Consider the following 25,712-nt stretch of genomic DNA (forward strand, 5'->3'; position numbering starts at 1 on the left):
AAATACCAAAAGTGCTACCCTATTCCCCACGATGTTCTAAAAAATTGCGCCAAATGTTTTGATTGATTCATCTAGTTCAACTCGTCCGCCCTATTTTCTCTCCCAAAGTCAACAACCAGAAAGTGAGAAAACCACAAGCAAGCTATAACCTCTTTCCATTTATGTACAATCAATTAATCAAACGTCAGTCGTTGAGTAGGCGGAAGAGACAACAAACAAATAGGGGAAATATTGAAATCAAAGACTGAGAAAGATCAATGAACAAAATTCCAACCAATTGGATGACTAGGATTGCGTACACACCGACGCAAAAACCTTCCGCAGATGTAGACTGTTTTTACGATCCGTGACGCGCAGTGGATATTCAAGTCTGCGAGCAAAACCTTTATATTAGAGCAAGACAGCGCAACTGCGGTTATAAGTGAGTACGGGTGCGTGTTTAGAGGACGGCGAAGTATAACGTGTTTTATTTTTACTCAAGAGCGTCTTTTAGTTGTCTGTGTGTGTGTATCGACAAGAGGAGTGCATTCTGATAGAGGTGTCCAGGCCCCGGGTTGAAGTCATCATGGAAAGAACAGGTATGTGGTGGAAGAGTAAAGTCGTTCAGCTTATAGGAAACAATAGTTATAAGTACTATTTGAATAAATGATAGTATTGACTACATCGCAGGGAGTCTGACTGGTACTACTAAATGGCTTGTGAAGTCTAAGTGCTATACTTGGAAATAATGATATCAAGATTATTCATTTTATGTCAAGATGTTATTCTAGAAAGACATACACATTTCTGAAAATAATTACTGACTGCTACGGGTGTGTATCGTTTTGTCACTCGGACAAAAATCAAATAAATTATTAGGATCCTTTGTGATGCCTGAAGTTTCATACCAACTGTTTATATCGACAATGTTGTAGTGAATATACACCAACCGTCAATCTTCTTTTGACTTGAAGCTAAGATTCGACTTGAAGAACAAACCAAATGGGGATTAGTCTGACTTAATGAGCTTCAGACATTTCATCCAATATTAAAATCAATATTGGATGCTGTAATTGGGGCAAATATGCGCCATTATAAAAAAAACTGCATTGTTTGCCTTGCTCTGGCCATTTGCTATCGAGTTGTATAGTTTGTTTGACATGTTGGGCTTCAGTAGACCGTGACTCTTACGAATGTATTTTGGTGAATTTTGCTGGTTTTTTTTCAAACGAACAGTGGTTACCTTAAAAATGTATGTAAAGTTCGACATTTGTTCTGCGATAAGAGTCACTTACTAAAAAATTGCAATTATTTAATTATTATTGACGAGAACGTGTCTAGTGAATACAAAGTAGTGTGATATATTTGTCATTGTTGCTTGAAGAAAAAAGAAAAGAAAAAAAAGTTCGCGTTGTATTGTTTATATTTTCGTTTTCGTTGCTATTTCCCTCCGTGTGATTGTGCACAATGAAAACGATCTTTCCTCTTTATCGCTTTTCTCCCTCGTTCCGCAGCACTCTAAAGTCGGATTGTCTTTGCCAAATAGCACCAGCAAGAGTGTAAAACGATATGTCTTGTTATGGCACTGTAGGTAATAGAACCTTTTTATCGGTTCCGTGTATATAATATGCCAATATTGAACTTGACTTGTTGGTTCAGCTTCACCGATGGTTGGCAGTCCCTTTTCATGGAGGATAAATGGGGTTTCCACGGCCGAATGGAAGTCTGTGTAAACACCCTACAAGGATCATGGCCCGTGTTATTTGCTTGATTGTGTGTAACTCATTTGATCGTAATTGAAATGTTTCAGATTGGATCACAAAAGCTTTTATACACCGTTTCTTTTTCAGCTCACTCTTTTTTACCTTTTTCCTTTTGAGAGAGAGAGGGGGAAGTACTTTCCACCCTTAGTTCAATGTTCAGAGGAATTCTATAGTGTCCAAAACATTGCCAATTTTAGTTAATGGCCGAATTTTCGCTATATTTATATTTTTTTTTCTCTCTTTTTTTTTTACTTCCTTAATAACCAAACCTTTCTTATTTAGTGAGATTTCTTTCCAACTACTCCCAAATAGAAAATACATAAATTCCTTTGAAGTCTTTTAACAACTGAAACTGATTACGAAACTATACCGTAAAGTTGCCTTTCACGTTTGAGTTAAAACAATAGCCTTTTTTTTCAAGCACACAGACAAAGACCAGTATCCACACTCTGCGCGTGTCACGCATACATAAGGCGATAAGCTTGTAAAAAAATTAAAGAAAAAATAAGTCTTCATAAAATAAATATTATCGCATTTCAAGCATTCCTTTTTCGATTAAAACAAAGCTTTTCGCCAGGACCAATCTGCATATCATGTAAGTTCGTCGCTAATCTGTGAACATATAAATTTCCTTGTTTATCATTTTTGACTATTTTCATTCTGATGACGTGCACACCTAACTTTTACTAATAGACTTGATCAAAACTTGTGAACATTCCTTTTTGAGAGGTGTATTAGTTCTGAATAAAAAAACCTGTCTCAATATCTTTCTTGTTTTGGATTCTGCGCACGTTCCACTCAATCTTATTTCGATTGCTGCGATCGAAATAAGCAACGATGATCAATCTTTGGGGTCTTCAGACGCTATAGTTGGTCGACCTCAGACGTATAAGGAACTATTGTCCAGATGAAGAAACATTATTGAATTAAGTTATTCTTAACGTTTTTTTATTTATTTTGTATCTTGCCCCATTCAGGAATTTGTTTTGTTCTTCTGTCCATATACTGACTATAGTCTCAATTCGCACGTGTATATAATTTATCTAGTAGAGAACTCAAACTTAATTTGCACGATAATAAAAAGCAGCAAAACGTTCAATAAACAATAAAACAGTACTTGTAAATGTTGACTAAACTTGTGCTACACAGTTTGACATAGGCTGTTTCAAGAGAAATTAAAAGTCCAGTTTTCCGTATGTTTTTCTTTTTGCTTTTAATATTTGTCTTTCTTTTATCTCGCCCTATCCAGGAATTTATTGTGTTCTTCTGTCGCTACTCGTCATAGTCACATTTCACACGTGTATAGCACAGAAACCAGACCTTATAATACGTTATGGCAAATCCTTCCCCTCACGGCCAAGGCAAATGCCGCGATCTCCCTTCTATGCCAAACGGAATGAGGTGTTTCTCCAATCAGGCAACAATGACTTCCCATCGGACTTTGCTAGAGATGAGCAAATGGACACAGACAAGGCAGCAATTGATGGTAAGTCAGTTTGGGTAACAACCCCTTGGGAGACGTTAAAGGCACTGGACACCTGCGGTAACAATTGGCAAACGGCAAGTATTCTCACGTGGTGTATCCCAATACATACGTAAAATAAGATATCTGTGGAAATTTTGACTCAATTGGTCATCGAAGTTGCAAGAGAATAATGATAGAAAAAAACACCATTTTTTCACAAAAACGTGTGTGCTTTCAGATGCTTAATAAAAGGTTTCAGCTGATGTCTTTATTATTTTAGAGAGAAAACTAAAATACGTTACTTCAGAGGGAGTCGTTTCTCAATATGTCATACTATCAACAGCCCTCCATTGCTCGCTGCCTAACGATTATGCTAAATTTTATGTTGAGTATTTTACCAAGAGTGTCCAGTGGCTTTAGAAGGGAATATGCCATACAACATCATTACAACTCATTTTATATGATTACACAAAACCAGGCTAATTACTTAAGTCTCCTTGAGACGATGTACACAATTAAACATTGTCATTAATTATGTTTCAATGCTGGATTTTGCAATCAATGTTCAAAGTCATCACCTCAGTTTCCTAGTCATATAGTTAAAGGAACACGTTGCCTTGGATCGGTCGAGTTGGTCTTTGAAAAGCGTTTGTAACCGTTTTTTATAAAATGCATATGGGTAGAAAGATGTTGTAAAAGTAGAATACAATGATCCACACAAACATGCCTCGAAATTGCGTGTTTTCCTTTTACCTTGTCGACTAACACGTCGGCCATTTATGGGGGTCAAAATTTTGACTCCCATAAATGGCCGACCATGTTAGTTCGCACAGTAGAAGGAAAACCACGCAATTTCGAGGCAAACTTGTGTGGATCATTGTATTCTACTTTTAAAACATCTTTCCAACCATATGCATTTTATAAAAAACGGTTACAAACGCTTTTGTTTTGACCAACTCGTCCGATCCAAGGCAACGTGTTCCTTTAAAGGGAAGGTACACGTTTGATAACCACTCTTAAAATCAATGACAACAAAAACCTTTCATAGAATAAAGAATATTGAACCAATTCAATTCGAAATAATGTAAACATTAAACATATAACGGTTTTGTGCGCGAAATTTTAATCCGAGAAGCATTATCGCGTCCATGTTCATGCAGACATATGAGAGGTTCAGCTGCACATTCTGCTTGAACATGAACGTGAACGTCAGAAAATTGTGTCGCTAAAATTCCAATTTTTTTTAGCATACGTGAAGTTACCCTTTCTCACATCAGGTCACGTCATACGTGAGCATGAAATAAGCCAAACGTGGCGACGCGTCATCTAGAAACAACACAATTGTTTTGGTGTTCACGTTCACGTTAACGTTCACGTTCACGTTCACGTTCACGTTCACCACTTGTTTGCTCGCGTAACGTGCAGTTAAACCTCGCTGCTATTCACTCAGGATTAACGGCGATATCTCTTAAACGCAACCACATTTTGAAATGAAATTCTCAGGGAAGGTTGTACATCTACATTTATATAGGACTAAAACAAATCGGACGGTTTAAAAAGCCATGGTGAAGACTTTGACTTTATAGGTTTATAGGCAACGATTTGGTTTGGCCGAGTTTTGTCTGCCACACTCATGCATCAGTCGATGAACCGCAGTTTTTGAGAGTGCCATTGTTAAAAAGACAAAAACCCTTCTGTACGCCAATGTATCTTTTTTTGACCCAGTAAACAAAGGAATTATCTTTGTGCCACTGTTAGTTTTATACAGTGCTAGCCTGAACATCTGACGTCACACTTCGAGGCTCGTGAATAACGCCAGAGACCGGTGTCGCATGCAAATATGTCCTCTATGCAATACTATCCGGAGGACATTATTGCATATGCAATAATGTCCGCCGGACGGTTTTCCATATGCAATCGTGTCCGCCGGGACGCTGCTGCATTTCGCAATTGTGTCCACCCAGACACATTTGCATATCATGTGCATGTCATGAATGACATACTCGACCGTTGGGTATTCGCTGCAATCATATACGTGAATATTCATGCTGCATATACGTAGGTTCAGTGCATGCACGCTCGCTTACGCGCGCACATACATAAACAGTCATGTACATGTCCACCCATGTACATGTCCACCGGATGGTGCATAGCCCCGTACACGATTGCATATGCAAAAGTGTCCGGAGCGGACAGTATTGCATGGCGGACAAAATTGCATCTGACACCGGCATTAAAAACTGGCGTTTGGTCTAAAGGAACACGTTGCCTTGGATCGGTCGAGTTGGTCTTTGAAAAGCGTTTGTAACCGTTTTTTATAAAATGCATATGGGTAGAAAGATGTTGTAAAAGTAGAATACAATGATCCACACAAACATGCCTCGAAATTGCGTGGTTTTCCTTTTACCTCGTCGACTAACACGTCGGCCATTTATGGGGGTCAACATTTTGACTCCCATAAATGGCCGACCGTGTTAGTTCGCACAGTAGAAGGAAAACCACGCAATTTCGAGGCAAACTTGTGTGGATCATTGTATTCTACTTTTAAAACATCTTTCCAACTATATGCATTATATATAAAACGGTTCCAAACGCTTTTGTTTTGACCAACTCGTCCGAACCAAGGCAACGTGTTCCTTTAACCTTTGACCTCAGTCATGTCGCATAGAGATACGCAGTCAAATTCTATTGCGGACTTGAAAGCAGTGTACTGTTTGGGCATATTGAGTGCACGCTTTTCCAATATCATTGTATCTAATGGAATCACTGGATCTGAGAAGCTGGAACAGGGGCCCAGTATAGTGCCAACAAAGAGTTCCGTCCGAAGATTTAAAATAAATAAATGAAATACACGAAAGCTACAGGCAAGGATGTCTTCACTTTGTCGGCCCCCCAGATGTTGTTTTAGTCCTCTGTTTCAATGGGGAGCTAAACCATGAAGTTGTGATTAACCAACTGGAGTATTTTAATGGATCGCCAGGACAAAATATCAGCTCTCAAAACAATTTCTAATGGAAAATGGAAACGCTTTTAAAGCGAATGTAATTTTTTCTTATATATACACTAAGCCGTGAAACGACCGTGGCGATAATGTAGAATTGTTATAGCGGAGTACCGACATTAACCGCAATGTGTTTACAAGGTTACTTCCATCGGTGTGTACATCCATTTTCATAGAACTTCCCTTTTTCATTATTTCATCTGAAATCTGACTCTGTTTTATGTTGTGTCTTATTAAACTCTGTCAGGTGGTTAGAGAAGAAACATAGCTCTGTTGTTTTCTTAAAAAGTGGAATTGTTATCATTTTAAACAAAGTCCGGTAATCCGGTTCCTATGTTTCAGATTTTTTGATTTTTTGTTTAGTTGTCACCAACGTTGCTGAAGCAAATGTGTGGAAAATGTTCTACAAATGTGGAAATGTCACAATTTAAAACTAAATCCCAAAATCCAGATCTTAGTTTCAGACTTTTGTTGGTAGTTATCACTAACGGTTCTCATCCCTGTGATATGCAAGCTCACTTACGCCTACACACGCCAGTCAATGCTTCACGGTAGGCCTGATGTGAGTTTTCCAAAAATTGGACCGGATCAGTTCTAGTTTTAGACCTTTTCTGTAGTCATCACCAACGGTTCTCAAACTTATGCAAGCTTCCGTATACACGCCATACCTTGCATAACATCACTGAAAGGCACCTGGAAATAGAATTTCTTTTCTTCAAACATTGGTATATGTTCCTGAACAATAAAATAATTTTTTGAGTAATTGTTTTTTAACGATTTATATGTTTAAAAAATTAAATAAAGTTGTGTGGGGGTGACTCCGCCTACCCCTTTTGTGACGTCAATCGAGGCAGACTTTGCCTCGATCGAACATCGAACACACGTACGTGCAAGTACATGCAAGTCTTAGTCGTGAATTTGTACGTTTTGAAAAGGGTTTTTCTTGCATTTTTCCGGCAATGTTGACCAGGTGTATTGCTGCTGGATGCAGCAAAACAACTAAAGATGGGACATGTCAATTTGCAAAGTGGTCCGGTCTTACGTCTTTTCCAGCGCTGTGCACCATACACACTGTCGTGCTTCGAGAATCCGGAATACACTACACATTATTTGACATGAAGAGAAAAGTTCTTTTCTAAAACATGACGCCATCCCAATAAAAAAAAAAAATTCCAGCTAGTGGGGAAGTCGAAGAAGGTACCTGAAAGACGTAACGAACCTAAAAGAGCATTTGTCTAAAGTGAAAAAAATCAGGTATTGTTTCAACTTTGAGGGCATGTTTTTAGCTTGCGCCAAGCGTCACTGTGTTGTGTTGGCACTGGATGCGATTCATCGCGCCTCGATTGACGTCACGAACAGCGCCCTCTCGGGTCGGGCTTTTTTCAAATTTGTAAATAACATGGAAACTCATTTTTTTAAACCTTAGTTAATTGTTTATTCATATTCCACTCATCAAAACACGTATTTTAGTGACAAACACTTTATTTTGACAAAATACCACTTCCAAGTGACTTGAAGCAAAATGGAGTTTTGTCTTAATGTGGAAATGTCACCATTTCAAACTAAATCCCGAAATCCGGTTCCCAGTTAAGACCTTCTTTGTAACTGTCACCAACAGTTCTATGTGATATGCAAGCTCACTTTACACGCGCGTCACGGTACAGAAACGAAATGGGGACAACAATTAAAGCACCTCGCACATAGTTTTTACACTTCGCGCTCATTTCCCTGAAGGCATGGGCTCTCTGGTTTCAACTTCCGACCTCTTTCCATCTTCCTCTCATTTCCTCCTCCCTCTAAGTACACTCTGTGCGCGGCAATCTTCCCGCTAAAATGGCTCCTTCGTTTCTAGTTAAAGGTAGGGTCATAGATTGGTTTTTTGGTCAGGGTAATGCTGACTTTTAGCCAACATGATGAAAGAAAGATACGACAAAAGTCACATAGTTGCAGTTGATTGCAGTGTCTACTTGTTGAGAAAACAGCCAAACGAGTTACGGTATGTTCACAATGAACGTCGAAATCATTTACCTTTAGAGAAATAACACCTGGTAGCTCTACCAACCGCATCTCTGGCTGCTGTACGTCCCAATCTTTAAAGACAAGCCAGTGGTTTATAGAGTAACAAGCTCATTTCTAGTATTCAACCAACACATCAGGCAAATCCAATCCGTACAACAAATAATTTATTAAGAAGAAGGTGTTTTGGCTGGAAACTGTCTGTGTGGTAAACCGACTTTATGCTGTGTTCCGCACCGTTTTGTGCTTAGATAGCTGTTAAGAAATGTAGCACAAATGTGTTTGTTTAGTTTTCTCTTGTTTAAATGCACAACAAATCCTCAAAGAAAGCCCAACTTGACTATTAAAAAGTCAGAGGTACTAACATATTATTTTCATGTGGGGGCCACATACTTTTCAAATGATGCGGATACTTTTGTTAGTTGTGTGATAGCAAATGGATACCGAGGAAATACAACATAAGTTTTCATGTCGCTAACCTACCCTTAAAAATTGATTCGAAATCACAAAACGACTCTTATGGCTCTATCTGAGGAAGACTTGGTAGAGGGATATATTAACTTTGCGTTAGAAAGTAGCCATATCGAATGCTTTTAAGGAATACAAATCGGTCTTCAATTTCAATATACAAACATGGTGTTTGTTGTCTCTTTATTGAAGGTTGTCAATTTCCATTCACACGTTGAAGATCAAGGGTTGTTCCCGAGAACGTGTTGTTTTAAAATCTCCCCTCTCATATACCTTTATTTTATTTCATTTACCGGGGCTCAAGATCGCTCTGCTGTTTTTCTTCGGCCAAACTTAATCCAGAAGAGCGGATGCTGCTTGATTTACGCGCACCCCTGAAAACTACACGTCAATAAAACCTTGCTCTATAGACTAAAAACATAGCTGCTTCTTGTCACGCTGGATTCTGTTTTTGTCTCGTCAAAACAACCCGATGGTCATCAACTTCCCGACATTTTGTCTTTGAGGGGCTTTGCGGATATATAACTATGTTCTTTAATTTAGAAGTCAAACGAGAAAATATGAAACAAAATTATCAGCGAGACCAATGGTAATGGTTAATAGCCATGAAACGGTCTCGACAAAGAGCAGGTGTTCGTAGATTGTCTTGCCGTGGTTTCGCTGCCGTCAACGGCGTCTACGAACCTTCAAATGTGCCAGCATCCGGACTCGTTTTGTAATTTACTCAAAACAAAAGAAAACAACAAAACTGCCGGGATTATTACATACCGGTAAATATTGACTGTGTGCAATTGAGTGCCGTACATTTGCTTAACCTAAATAATGAGTCAGGACTGTGGGGAGAAAAACACAGTTCCGGCTCTACCCGTGATTTAGTAGTGCCCCGTCCCCCCACTGATATCAATGGTATTAGGCTTTGATTACTTCTGATGACGTCAGTGTCTGATACCCAATCTCCACACACCACAAAATACACATACTGCTGGATCGCCGCGTCCCAAGGGTGGGGACTAGTTTCATGGGCGTAGCCGTCCGATTCCAGGAAGGGCAAGGAGAAAGACTCAGCTATTTTTGATGCAGTTTGCTTTTAAATAATGGGGACTACTTTAATGGAATCCCACGCCCTAATTGTGTAAATAACTGTACACACAAAATAAAAGCACATTGGATCCATTAGGTGATAACCAACCATAAAACAGCCTTGACTGACTTTGTATCTTCAAGTATACAGCTTAATTAGGTCCATACTATTTATCCAGGTGACAAGTCATTGTTCATCTCGCCATGTCCAAGTAATGAATTGAGTCTTTGATTTTGTGGTTGACGTGGCCGGATATAAACTAATATTATCAAAAGAAGTCGACACTTTTGTTGTTTAGTAAGTCGACATCCTAGACCCACGGTTAGTCGGCATGGGGAGATACATCATCACGGCAAGTTGACACATCATGGCCAGATGTATTATCACATTGAGACGACGTCTCATCTCAGTCAGTCGATAGTCGAAGATACATTATCGCGGCAAGTCGACATAGCAGTTTCATTAATAAGTCATTTTTGCCGAGTTACACTTTCAAGGCAGGTCGTGGTGTTAGATTTAGGAAGTCACCACGGGCTCGTGAAAAAAGGGACATTTTTTTCGAGATTCATCATCAAGAAAGTTGACTTCTGACTTTCTGTATAAGTCGACTTGGCGCGTTCAATTACCACTTTATCTAAATAGGTGTCTTCGTCTTCGCAGCTTCTGGAGCTCCGGACGCCGATGCCTTAGGTTGTGTTTAGCGAGATGGAGATTTAAATTGTATTTCCTTATTTAGATTTTCATAGATGTTAAATTTGCATCGAGATGAAGAATATTAATTTTGGTTTTACCCGTAACACCGATGTATTTTAACAATGTATACTCAGTACTTTCCCGTGAAAAATTCTGTGGAAAAAACCCATACATTTATAACTTTTGAAATCGACGTTTTCTGCTCACAAGTTGAGTTGCTACAGTTGAACCAAACTACGGGTATAGATTTTTTTTTTTACAAAAAAGAGGGGGAGGATGATGGGAGAAACTTGGGAAGCGTGGGAATCATCGACCCATCTCTTTGCACACCGATCAATCTGAAAATGAGTTAAGCCAACACAGCAACAAAACATAACACAAACTGCTAAAAGAATGCCTTACAGGTAACTTGTCTTTAAAGGCACTGGACACTAATGGTTATTACTCAAAACAATTGTTAGCATTACAACTTAGTATACGAGCAGTGAAAAGCTGTTGACAGTATCAAACATTGTGAGAAACGGCTCCCTCTGAAGTAGTTTTTGAAGTAGTTTTTCAAAAAGATGTAATTTCACACTCAACTATTGAAAGACTTCAAGCCTGAAGCCTTTTTAAGGTATCTGAAAGCACGCAACCTATTGTGCAACAACGGTGTTTTTTCTGTCACTATTCCATTGCAATTTCAATGACCAATTGCGCCCAAAAAATTCACAGATTTGTTATGTTATGCATATGTTGGGATACACCAAGAGAGAATACTGGTCTTTGACAATTACCAAAGGTTGTCCAGTGCCTTTAAAACAGTGGCAGTCAGATTGTTATTATAACACTGGGTTTTCTGTTTTTTATTTTCCAACATCTTGAAGCGCAGGGCGAGTGTTTAACCAGTATTGATATGGCATTCGTTATTACTGTAATGGCCAATTTTACCTGGATGGGAAAGCCGTATTTTCCCTTCAGACCTGCGTCCATGTGGGTCATGTTTCACCAGGGAGCACCCACTTAAGTCAAGCCGGCGTTCGTTTTGTCCTTATTATCGTTGACGCTCAGGGAGAGCAGCGTATACGGTCGAACCGCAAAGTGAAAACGGTGGTTTGAAGTGAACACAAGCAGTATTTCAAAAGACAACATTACAAATGTATCAATACTGTCTTGTGGATCTTGCAATGCCCTTGGGACCCCCTCCCCCACCCCCACTCCAACGAGTCCCCCGTAGCCTGCCATGACTTGCGTTATTCCTTCTCGAAACGTGTTTATGATACATGAACGGTTGTGTACATTTTTACAAGTGAGTACAAACTAAATTAATGCTTATAAAATAGGCAACTGAGAACATCATCTGTAGACTATTGTTTTATTTACCTAAATAATGACATTAAAATTCTCACTGACTCATACTAAATGATAAATGAAAGCAACAACCATTTTCACCCAGCAGCATCGATTTCCAGTTGTTAAAATTTAACATTACCCAAAAGATTAAAACAAAGTTGCTCAGAATGAGTTTTTTTTTTACTGATAACGGTGAGTATTGTCGTCAATTCACTTTCTTTTAAAAATGTTATATGTCTCTAACAATTTTCTTCAAAGCGTAAAATTGTCCGTTTAGCTAGTTGAAATATATCTTGAAGGTGACAAAATTCACCTGTTTTATAAAAGCTAAATATTTGCAAAATAATTTAGCTTCAAATTCAACCAAAAACTACTACTTACGAATTTGTATCACATGTAGTTTTGAGAAATAGTAAAATCCCAATTACCCCTAAATAGATTCGATTGTTTAGTTCCTTTTTCTCGTAGGTAATTGAATGCTTTAAGCAAGGCCCGTTGCTCTGCAGGGTTTATGCGTGGCTAAGTAATTCCATGTTGTTAAGGGATGTTAGATCTCCAGCTATCCAGAAAAGTCCAAAGGTGTCTGTACAATAATCTCAAGGCAAATTGTCAAACCAAGCCATTACAATGAAAAATGGCGCATTCGGGACTTTATATTGTTTGTCTCCACTCCAAAAAAAAAAATCCCTGTCAGATGTAACTCGTTTATCTATCCGAGCAAAAATAGAAACATGTCTCAATGAAAATAAGAGAAAAACGTAAACATGTCTCAAAGATGCAGGAGTTATCTTGGGGTTTGAAATTAGATTTAAGAAGATTCAACATCCAGTCAGTCTAAGAAAATATTGTGTTTATATTTAGTGAAGGTGTGTGAAGGTTCTGTGATCTCGGGGCTTAGGCTTTTCAGTGTTCCCCGTGGGTGACCTGCTGCACCCTGAAGCCATAACTTCTAAAAACGTATCGTAACCCCTTTCACACGAGAGTGTTTTAGCAAGGTTCCTTGCTAAATTGTGGCATGAAAATTTTATTCGATAACACAAAAGCCAGACAGATGTTTCATCTTTGACCTTGTGCCAAATTCCAGGCATGTTAGATCAAAGCCACGATCACATCATCTATACCTGCCTTACAATAAAATGTTGTTCCCTAAATATCTACTATCATTGACAAAAATATGAAAGTTACAGATATAATTTAATAGTCGAATATGTATAATTATGTTTGACAACAAAGGATGGAAATGAACGAGTACTAGACTCCTAGGAGGTATGTAGGCCGGGGACACAAACTGGTCTGTAATGTCTTACTCTTAAAAAGGAATAATTTGTATAACTAACTTCTCTGTGGTCACTGCTCATTTATGTTCGAAGGTGAACCATGTGCATGATTAATGCTTGATTCAATTGCCGATTCGCGCATCGAAGGGAAATAAAATAAAGTAAAATTGCGACGTATTTCAAAAGATTGGGAATTCAGTTAATGCAATAACATCTTTATTCTGATTTCAGTGGAAGATAATATATGTATAAAATACAAACAGTAAATGCTTCTTTTGTCCTAATGTTATAGGTTTTTCAACAAAAATGAAAGTTTCGTCAAAATACACGTCTGGTTGTTTTTTTTTTTTTTTAGTTTTGAACGATGAATAGAAGATACAGTTATCTTTCCTTTTTGCCGAAATGAAAAAAAACATATAATTTCGATTTTTTAGAAAACGTAACCACCGATCTGAATGACAGACACTTGTCGAATATTGATCTTTTTACACATATAAAATATACCTTCAAATGGACTGATGTCCCATTAACGAAAAGACGTATACCTTTACCCCTTTCAGCTGTTCAATATGTATTTTGATATTTTGTGAAGTGTTGTTGTTAACTGTTTTGCACGTACTATTTTTCCGAGAAATATTATCCAATTCTTAAAATAGTAAACAATGTTCACAGGAATGAAACATGACGGGTACGAAAATCCCTCCCCCCCCCCCCCAACAGACGATTCTCAGTCTGAAAGCATTTCCTTTTCAAAGCTCTTCATGGACTATTATTATCTGACCTTCTGCATGCAATTCATATTCTTCCTTGCAAACTTGCATGTCGATCATACGGTTCGTACCTCTTGAAACAAATGGTGTGTCCAAATGTTCAGTTCGCAAATCGTCAAAACTCAAAGGTTGTGTAGCGCCCAAAGTCCCAGACAAAACACTTAAAGATTGTTATTTCCTGACTTCATAACAAATGTGATATTATGTGATATCTTGTGATAATATTGTTTTGACGACGTGCTTTGTTGCATGAACTGAAACTGATGGAGGAATGTACTCTTGGCACAACCCATCGAAGAGTCGTTGCTCGTCAGTCACACGTCATTGTTTCTCAAGCACACGGCAGTCATGGTGGCTTGATAAAAAATGGTCATCACCGATGGTCAAACAAACAAATTCCCACATCAAACAAGCAGCGATCAAACAACTACATTGGTTTGCGTAAAAGGAAATTAAGTGAAATCACAAACCACTCAGGAGAATCGCAGCAAACACGGATTAATCACTGCCCGTTTAATAACAGTTTGACGCCCTGTGTAATAATGCATGCACGTCGTGCCCGAAGAGATAAACACCTACGGGCTCTTATGGAAAAACACTAGTAAATTCAGTCAAATTTGAGGAAATCAAATATTGGTATCCTACCTTAAGGTAAGAGTTTTCTCAACCGCAAATCAACCCAGATTGTTGACCCTCAACAGTAACCACGTCAAAAACACTTCTTGTTGCAACAAATAATTATTTTGAGCTTGACTGTACATTTCCGTTCTACCGTTGCCATTCAGAGTGCGGTGGAAAGTTCGAGAGAAAAAAATACTACAGGTCAATGGTTGTTTGAAAGGTGCATTGATTCATTCCTATTGCTCTCAACAGAAGCCGAGGCGGAACCAGGTTTTAAGATGGAGGGGGGGGGGGAGAGATTTCAACGGCTATTTTCCAAGTTGATAATTCTCAGCAATTTCAAAGTATAAATTGCAGGTGACCTATAATTCATTTTGACTGATGATGGGGTGAGGAACTGGGAGGCAATGAAAACAAGCCTGGTTATGAAGCTCCAATTTATAAATCAGTACCAATCTCAGAAGCGGGTGCAGCGCGAAGCACTGATGGCGTGGGGCTCGGGCCGCTCAAGGGCCCGGAAACTTTTTGGTTGTAGCTGCTCTCTGGTACAATTACAATCTGGCCACTTTCTCCTCGAATTTCAGTAAAAAGAGTACACAGAGAATCCGTGATATTGCCAAAACATAGGATTCGAACTGCCTCTAGCTACCGGGCAACCTCAGTAGTCTAATTGGTAAGACACTGCTCTAGAGTTGCAAGGGTCGTGGGTTCAAATCTCACCCGAGTAAAATAATGCATGTGATATTTGTTCACAGGACTCGGGAAAGTACTGAGTATACAGTGCTAACACACATCAGTGTATGGGTAAAAAGCAAAATTAATACACAGAGAATTCCGTGATATTGATTATAAAGTCTTGCAGTTTGAAAATTTTCTCATTATATTCATATTTTCAACTAAAAAACGAGTGGCGGTAATTGGACGTTTACTGAAGTACATGAATGGTTACTTGGATGCACTATTACACATCTTTTTATTCAGACCACTTCACTGACTTTTAACTTCGGGACGAATTTTTATTTGTGCGCCAAAAATTCAGAGATGTGTTGCGCTTGTCACTTTCGGTTTGTTCTCAAGACGTAGCGAGATAATATAAAGGGTGGATATTCATAACAGTTCAAAAACAAAACAACTTACAGAGAACTCATCTATCTTGAAGCGTATAGTTTCTGGCCCACTTAGGGTATGGGCCAACAAAATGACCCATATGAATTCGCAAGTTAAGGTTCTCCATTTCGTTTTTTTTTTTTTTTTTTTTTTTTTTTTTTTTTGGGGGGGGGGGTGCATTGTCGTCATATTAATTTGTTAGTATTTTGAGATAGCGATTTATGCCGATTATTTCTTCAGTCAAGGGAACTTTAGAATTAGATGGTCTCTAATTGAATATTTTTTTTGTATACAAGACCAATCTTTTTGCTCTCAACCGTGGTTTTTAAACAAGCACGGCATAGACTCTTTTCAAGACGTGACCATCCGGAGTACAGGTCAAACGTGACCACTAAAATGGACTCTAGCAATCAATATATGACCCTTAAAGATAGGTCACTACTGTACTCTTACACAACAATGGTACCTGGTTGTCATTGGGAATAAGACAATCAAATATTGTCCGTCAATATATCCACAGATCGTAAGACAAAGTTAACCCATTGAGGCTCGCAGCATCAAACGTCTCTTTATAGACGGAGTTCAGCACTAGCACTTTCCGTGAACAGTAAATTATATTTTTTATTTTGAAAGCTCGATGTTATATGAAATTCATTTCATATCAACATACCTGACGTGACCGTCCGAAATACTGCCGATGTTGGTGAAATAATATTTTAAGACGCCCAAAACCACTGTTTCTTAATTCCGTCGGCACAATCGACATAAACCCGATATAACGTACACAGAATCACGTCATGTCTAAAAAAAAAACATTCTCGCAAAGTTGTACTGTGGTTTTTTCATTGACAATGAGAGGATGTTGATTGTAGTAATGTTTCAAACGAAACAACAACGGCGACGATGAAAAAAAAACAGCAACAACAACAGCAAACAAATGTATGTTCACGATGTTTTCACCTGTTTTGTTTTTGAAATCTCAACAACAATAACGACAACAATAAAATAACAACAACAACAATATCAACTATAACAACAACAACACAACAACAACAGCAAAACATTAATATCAACAACAATAACAAAAACAAAAACAAAAGCACAAACATCAGCAGCAGCAACAACAACAACATCAATAACAACATCATCATCAACACTTTCCCTTTAAGGCAAGTGTTATGAACAATATAAAGGGGCCTTGGGCATTATAACCATCGTCTTAAAGTCTCCATCTTGTATCCATCTCACCAAATCAAAGGTGTAAACAGTTCCCCTCTCAGCTTTTGTCGGCATTTAATTAATCCGAAAGATAGTCGTCTAATGTTTGATTGTAAATCGAGGAAAGGGAATCTTTGATATGAAACATTGAGTGATGGACAGATTGACGGTGGGGGAGACTGGTTTACCTCAGAGCTGGACGTCACAATTAACAAAATAACAAAACAAAGTTGGTCGGCTGTCGTCGGGTTGGAATATCTCAGTTAACTAATCAGAGCCCCATGCGGATTTGTATTCATCTGGCCAGGCTAAAAATATCAAGTTTAAGGGGGAATACTGATAAGAAATGGATATAAATAGAACTGATCAGTTTGGGGGCTTGGTTATTCGGTGTAAAGCTTTTGTTGTGGATGGAAACTAGTTATTAATCTACACACACACAAATTTCCCCTGGGCCAAACGGAGTCTTTTTAACACTGACTTTTGTCGTTTATAGGTCGAATAAACCAGGCAATTCGAAAACGGTCTTTGTTAGAAATGTAACTAGAGCATTGCCACCCTTACCGTGCTGTCGTTATAAACAATGCTTTTTGAAAGAAAGACAGACCCAGATATCTGATGACATTTTCTTGGTTCATATTTCTTATAATTACGTTCTTGAATATGTTAAGAATACTGTACGAAGAAATGCAACAATTTCTGGACAAATGACCAAAACTAAAACTAAATCTGGCAAAGATGAAGCGCTGTAATGACATTATAAAACAGTGTTCGAAACTTCTGAAGTAATGTAAATAATATGTAACTTCTCACACCAAATTTTCTATGCAATATTTTTTTCCCTTTTTTTTTTCTTGCAATATTTTATCGCAACTTCGATAATCAATTGAGCCCAAATGTCGCAGATTTGTAGTTTTATGCATATGATGGGAAACACCAGGTGAGGGTGCTGGTCTTTGACATTTACCAAAAGTTGAATACCATGCCTATATAAGGAGTGAAATGTTCCCACGGTGTATACAAAATATGAATCCAGCTAATAAATCAGTTGCAATGTTTCACTTTGCATTTTTAAAATAGACCATCCTCACTCTAAAGTGGCAAACTTCTTTCAAATTTTAACATTCATGTGGCTCGAATCCATTATCCATTTGAAATCGACTCGCTTGGAATATTGTTAGCACTTTAGTTGATTTGTTTTGGGGTGTGCCTGACAATCAGTTTAAGGTTTTCATTTGGTTAAATCGAGGGTTTTATTCTTCTCCTTTGCTTTCGCTAAAAAGCTTTGTGACAAGAGTTGTGTTCTGATCCTAAAATATTCCGATCGATCGTAGTTGGGGTGAGTAGCCGGGGTGACTGAACCCATTGACACTAGCCCCTTTATTGCATTGTGCAACAGCTGAAGGAGCGGAAATGTCGACTTTTTTAATCTCACATTACCCACAATGCATGTTTCTAAATGCAGATTATTGGCTGATACATATCGCATTTCAATTGATCAATTATGAATTTGGGGCATTGGGCAGAACTCAGAATGACGACTTGAGTTCAAAAGCTAATACTTGTTGGTAAGGTTCAACGCGTGGTGAATCAATCAAAATGCGACTGCCATTTAAAGGCAGTGGACACTATTGGTAATTACTCAAAATAATGATTGGCATAAAACCTTACTTGGGAACGAGTAATGGGTAGAGAGGTTGATAGTATAAAACATTGTGAGAAACGGCTCCCTCTGAAGTGACGTAGTTTTTGAGAAAGAAGTAATTTGAGGTCTCGAAATCCAGCATTTGGAAGCTTACAACTTTGTGTGACAAGGTTTTTTTTATTATTATTATTATTATTATTATTATTATTATTATTATTATCTCGCAACTTCGACGACCAATTGAGCTCAATTTTTCACTGTTTTTATGTTTTATTTTATGCATATGTTGAGATACACCAAGTGACAATTACCAAAAGTTACAACTTATTGAAATCAGCCTGGCCCCGTTGACACATTATAACAACCGAAAAGTAATGAAAATTAGCACCACGTTGTGTTAAAATAACACTGACTTCTACATACCTACATTGGTGTTATCTTAAAACCCTATTTGGTGTTATTTATCTATGTGTGACAATACCCGTTGTGTCAATCTTAACACCATATTTGGAGTGTATAATTCCGTTAGTTCAGAATGGAAATTGCAGACTTAAAGGCATAAAACCAACTTGGTGACAAGTAATGGGGAGAGGTTGATGGTATAAAACATTGTGAGAAACGGCTCCCTCTGAAGTGCTATAGTTTTCGAGAAAGAAGTAATTTTTCACGAATTTGATTTCGAGACCTCAAGTTTAGAACTTGAGGTCTCGAAACCAACCATCTAAACGCACAGAACTTCGTGTGAAAAGGGTGTTTTTTCTTTCACTATTATCACGCAAGTTCGATGACCGATTGAGCTCAAATTTTCACAGGTTTGTTATTTTATGCATATGTTGAGATACAGCAACTCTGAAGGCTAGTCTTTGACAATTACCAATAGTGTCCACTGGCTTTAACAGAAGTGGATGTTAATATTAACACCATGGGTGTTGTCACATTATAGGCACTTTGGAGTCAGTTTTAACACCCGCACTTTTTGCAGTGCTATGAACATTCATCATAAAGACTAGATCATTATAGATGTATTCTCTCTAAGTCAAATGACTCAACGAGGCTGGAACTACATAAGAGTCTGGTAGTAACCATTTTAATATAAAGGTAACCAGATTCCATTATTCCTGCTGCACACAAGTGGACATGACAACCGTCATACAACCGTCATGACGGTTGCAAAGTCTGTAATCAATGCGATCGACCGTTTCCTAGGGTTGTTTCTCGCAGTCATGTATACTTTACTGTAAGATCGTACGGACTGTGGGTCCCAAAATTGATGCAATAAAAGTTGAGAGATTTGGCGATGGTTGTTGATTTAATAATAAAGTCATTCGGGGCATTATTTTATGTGTGTGGTTTAAGTACATGTTAATTGCATTAGTCCGCAGTGGGAATTGAGCTGAATGTTTTTACAATCCAACGTAACTCATCGATTTTCATAGGAAAGTTGTCAATGGAGTACGTTCATAAGCGCGAGTTGATACTTTTTGCCCGAATCTTCATTTGAGCGCTTCACAAATAGCTTTAACAACAATTGATTTAACCCTTGTTCGGAAATGTGCCGACTTAGGCAAACTGCAAACTGTATATAAGGAAAATTAAACAAAAAGTGTACACTAAATTGAGCGCCTCACAAGATAGCTTTATAAAATAATTGATTTAAGTTTTTCGGAAATGTGCAGACTTAAAGGATTTGGGTCCTTTTTCAAAATGTCCATAGATTTACATTAAACTCACAGGGTTTGAAGATAATGATAGTGGAAAGCTTCCTTTCAAATATTACTTACTGAGGTGCTGTAGTTTTTGAGAAAATACGTTTGTAAATGCTTAAAATAATGTTGGTCTCATGAGACGAAAATTTTCATGACATTGTTTTACTCATTACCCAAAAACTACAGCACCTCAGCACGTAATATTTTCAGGGAAGCTTTCTACTATCATTATCTTCAAACTGTCTAAGTTTAGTGTAAATCTGTAGACGTTGTGTTTTTTGTCCTACAGAAAGTACATACACCCTTTTAAGGAATTAAATGCAAATTATGTACATTTAGCGATATCTTTAAAAAGTGGGTGTTACATTAGATTGAGCGCCTCAAAAGTAGCTTTAAAAACAGTTGATTTGTCTTTCTTGGAAAGTAACAGACTTAAGTAGCAAATTGCAAATACGTACTAGGGACAGCTCTAAAAGCTGTATATGAAGATAACTAAAAAAAAATGTTTAGTTTTTCGGATATTTGCAGACTAACGGAGCAAATTGCAAATGTACACAAGGGATAGCCCTAAATAGTGTTTATAGACCAAATTCAGTGCCTCACAAGATTGCTTTAAAAACAATTGATTTTATTGTTTTCGGAAATGTGCATACTTGAGGAGCAATTTGCGATGTTTATGAGGGTAATCTCTAAAAAGAGTTTACTAAATTCAGCACCTCACCACAACATAGATTTAAAACGATTGATTTTTTTCCATTTTCGGAAATTTGCAGACTTGGGGAGTAAACTGCAAAATGTAAATCAACAAAAACGGAAATATGTTAACATTCTGAATTGATCGTTACTGGTCGGAGTCTGCAACTGCTACCTGCCTTATGTCACTATTGGTTTTACAATGGGAAAATAGAAAAATGCAATTACAGGAATTCGATACGCACAGCAAACAACGCTGGCTTATCTGAATTGACAATTCTGATGAAACAATCATCCTTTTGAAAGCATTTTATATCAACTCGGAGAAATATGATCTTTTCGCAAAAGAAAAATACGACCAGGTTGTACACGTTTCGAGCGAACTAACGACCCCAAATCTCTGATAAGTCGTTTCAAATCGGGTTTATTTTTTGAGTTTGGCTTTTGGGAGTCAGGTGTATGAACATTGCGTTTACTGCAGGCCGGCACATAATGCGTTTTCACGTCGATTTTGTTCTTAAAGGAACACGTTGCCTTGGATCGGTCGAGTTGGTCTCTAAAAAGCGTTTGTAACCGTTTTTTATAAAATGCATATGGTTGGAAAGATGTTTAAAAAGTTGAATACAATGAACAATGTTTAATTACGTGCAATGTTTAATTAAGTGCACACTTTTCATATTGTGATACTTTGTCATATAGAAAATATTATGTCTGAATCTATGGAATATTCCCCTTGATGTTGTTATTTTTGGTTGTGTGATGCAGTTCATTCAACACATAATTATACAAACGTGCACAGAATCACTGGACACACTTTACAAACCAATAATCGCGGCTTTCTCAAAAACTTGATGGAACTTGATGACGTTTGTGACAGTGAGGTGTATGATATGATTTGTGGAGGAGTAGGGTATATAATTGAAGGTAGACGCTTTCAGAAAGCTGGCATTTAGCTCCACTAATATGATTTATTTTGTCTTGGGAGTAAATAATCCCACCCAAGATTGCTTTTGCCTCAACTGTTTCGAATATTTTGTCAAAGCTATTCCCCTATCCATTTAACAGTTTTGTTATTTGAAATGTCAAACACTTTTTTGATGTGCAAGATTGCTGAAAAATATTGATATGGGATTTAAAATAGATGATTAGCTTTTTTTAAATGTATTTCTTGTTCATGCACTCTCATACATTTCGAGTTGTCCCTGATATGGCTCTTTAAAAAAAGTGGTGGTTATTTCACTCTTTTAGAGGGGTTTCACTCCAGTACAGAGTGAAAAATCACTCAAAAAGATGCAATCTTCAATCTAAAAGAGTGGAAGACCACTCGAAAAAGAGTTGTCCTTCATATGGATCTTGAAATATTGCCTTTTCACTTTTTGCACTTAGAGAGTAGTTTACAAAACATAACGGTAGCCACCATTTGTTGTCCTGAATTACTGTGAATTACTGTCGTGAATAATGGTTTTCTGAGGCTTAACAACAATCACCTTTCACTTTGCCCGCTGTTTGTTTAAACCGAAGTGACCGGAAAACCCATCACGGTCGGGTTGGCACTTTGTTTCAAAGACGCAGATAGGGCAAGGATGGGAATGAAAATTACTGGGATAAAAATGATAGCATATTTTCAAGTTTTGTTCAGTTTTCTAGGGAAAGGATAAAGCTAGGGAAAAGACAAAAGCTTTGCCTCACCTTGTTTCCTATACATGTTTGAATATAAAGTGTTTTTTGTTTACAGTCAAGATGTCAAATATTGATATGAAATAAAAGCCTTCTTAAATATCATTCTGTGAGCTCAACACTCCATAAAATTATCCCCCAACCGAGGGGCCGTCAAATAAAAGAAAACAATTGAAAAGTGAATCAAAAAACTAGGCTTGAAAATTACCACTTGGAGAGTCCGAAATCACCAACTTTACAATTCCACATATTTTATGCAAAAAAAATGGTCGGTTACATTGCTCCGATTCCCTGACCCAATAAAAAGCTGACTGAAAAAAAATATTTCGAACAAACCAACATTTGAAAAGAGGTCCATACAAGAACAAGTGATGATACAAAACAAAGAAATCAGTTTAATGTGACCCCCTAATTTGGTGGAATTTTGTACATGTCGATTGAATGAATGCTTTCTGTATTGAAGACTACTTGATTTAATTTAACAACATTGATCTATTTTCCTTGAACGTTTATCGCGTACAGCTCATACATCGTGATGTCTCCCACTTGAGCTAATCCACTTTCCACATATATAGGTCTAATAATATATGAAGTACTGTAGGGTTTCTTGGCTGTGACAGACCTATATGTTTAATGAAGTGTACGTACATCCGTATAAAAGTTGTATTTGAGTGCATTTCGAAACGTGTACGGGTAAAATTGGAACACGTGTGTAGAGTACGGACATAGTAAGGCACTATCCCGCGTTTACTTTTGTAAAATAAACAAATAGCAATTACATTTGCCCTGTTTCGAAAAAATATATACAGCTTAAGGTAATTCTGTTTTTTTTTTATTGGAGGGTTTTCTTCTTCTTAAAGCAAGTGAGTGATCTAGAACGAGTCGATTTGCTCCGATTCCCTGACCCCCAAAAAGCTGACTGACAAAAATAATTCGAACAAACCAATGTTTGATAAGAGGTTCGTAAAAGAACAAGTGATGATACAAAACAAAGAAATCCATGAAATTCATATTCGAACATAAAGTGAATGTGTGTTTTGACTCCACAAAATGGCCGACCGTCTTTCTTTGCGACGAGGAAAACCGTGCATTTTCGAGTCATACTTGTGTGGAGCATTATATTCTACTTTTAAATTAGCTATCTAACCATTTGCTTTTCCTAACAAATGGTTCCAAACGCTTTTCAAAAGACCAACTCAACCGATCCAAGGCACTAATGGTAATTACTCAACATAAATTATTAGCATAAAACCTTTCTTGGTAACGATTAATGGGTAGAGGTTGGTAGTATAAACAGTGTGAGAAACAGCTCCCTCTGAAGTAAAGAGGTTTTCGAGAAAGAAGTAATTTTCAACTAACTTGATTTCAAGACCTCAGATTTAGAATTTGAGGTCTCGAAATCAAGTATCTGAAAGCACACAACTTCTTGTGACAAGGGATGTCTTTTTCTTCTTTCATTATTATCTCGCAACTTCGATGACCGATTGAGCTCAACTTTTCACAGGTTTGTTATTTTTACTAATAGTATCCAGTGTCTTTAATCAAACAACTTCCCCAATAAACTGATCAAACCAAAAGTATCCGCTAAGGGTAAACATCACAAGGATCAACGCATGACACGTGACGTCCAAGCCAAGAACCTCGTTTGGCAAGAGAATTAGCGACCCCCTCCCCCCAACCAATTTCCCCTCCCTACATTTACTGTAACAGAGTTACGGGTCTCTGTGCCCGGTGTCGGCCCGCTGCCGATTACGATACCTGCCGAGGCCTGATTTAATTTCCAAACCCCTTCCCTCTCGGGAACTTACCTCCAATTAAACGGAGGATCTGGTTCAGCCATGTCAACCGTGAATAAATGTTTGTACGTGTTGGGGGGTGGGGGGGGGGCTTAGAAAGTTGACCTGGAAAGAAAGAATACTTTCACAATTTTTTGGCAAGAAAATGGAATTGAAATATCCCTCCTTTGTATTGTAGAATTTGGTCGTTTTTAGTAATATTTTTGTGGTTTGAAAGAGTAATTACTTACTGCATACATTATACATAAAGTATAGCTTTAAAGATAGAAGAACAACATAGACAACCAAAACCTGCAACATAACAGGAATAATAAATGTTTTGAATGTCAGTAGTTTGTTAGAAGTTAATTGGGATTGGTGTTGCTGACTAAAATAGTCGCAGACATGCGTGTTAAGATTAACCAACCATGAAATTAAGGAACCCATGGAAATTTGTGCTTTCTATTGGTAATTACTCAAAATAATTATTAGCATAAAACCTTACTTGGTAACGAGTAATTGGGAAGAGGTTGATGGTATAAAACATTGTGAGAAACGGCTCCCTCTGAAGTGACGTAGTTTTTGAGGAAAGAGTAATTTCCACGAATTTGATTTCGAGACCTCAGATTCAGAATTTGAGATTTCGAAACCAAGCATATGAAAGCACACAACTTCGTGGGGACAAGGGTGGTTTTTCTTTTACAGTAATTACGCAACTTCGACCACCAATTGAGCTCAAATGTTCACACTTCTTGCTTTATGCTTATGTTGAGATACACCAAGTGGGAAGACTGGTCTTTGACAATTACCAATAGTGTCCACTGACTTCAATCCACATGTGTGTTTCAGAAGAAGAAAAAAATCACTAAAAACCATGCACTGTTTTCATCATGTTCTAGTTTTCTCGAATATGACTTTATTTTCAGAGAGAAATATTTCAGACACAAAAATTGATCTAGAATGAACTTTATACTCAGTCAGCTTTCAGACAGAAATTAAACAATTACCAATGTTTGTCTATCATAACCGTTCCTGTAATATAAGCTACATTTAAAGGCATTAGTGTCGACTGGTTTTTAGTCAGGGTAGGGCCTATAGGTATCAATGCGTCTAGATAAACGAATTTGAATTTGAAAAGTCTACACGCTTATTGCCAGCAGAGTTGCCAGAGCATGCGGGAACTATCTCCTCAGTATGCAAGATGGAAAAAGGATCGCGGCGCTCTCATTAGCGCGTGGACTGTGTTGATGATGGGTTAAAAAGTGCAACAACCGCGCTTGGTTCCTATAACTGGTTTACTCACGCTAAGTCGGTCATGCCGATTGACCCTCTACCTAGGCCACGCAGGATGTTAAGAAGAAGAAAAAGGAAATAGTAAAGTGAAAATAACAAGAGTGGTGGACGCATGTATGGCCCGGTGAACGA

At 37.8% G+C, this 25,712-nt stretch overlaps 1 protein-coding gene across 1 annotated transcript in view; it reads left to right on the forward strand.

Moving 5' to 3' along the window:
• Positions 1-378: 378 nt before the first annotated feature.
• Positions 379-25,712, forward strand: part of LOC139937821 (uncharacterized) — a 32,521-nt gene continuing 7,187 nt past the window's right edge. The window contains exons 1-2 of the mRNA XM_071933144.1: positions 379-578; positions 2,992-3,228. Coding sequence (XP_071789245.1) covers positions 566-578; positions 2,992-3,228 — 250 coding nt within the window. The 5' untranslated portion in view covers positions 379-565. The remainder of the gene's footprint in view (positions 579-2,991; positions 3,229-25,712) is intronic.

The sequence above is a fragment of the Asterias amurensis genome, chromosome 5 (assembly GCF_032118995.1).
Source record: "Asterias amurensis chromosome 5, ASM3211899v1".
NCBI lineage: Eukaryota > Metazoa > Echinodermata > Asteroidea > Forcipulatida > Asteriidae > Asterias > Asterias amurensis.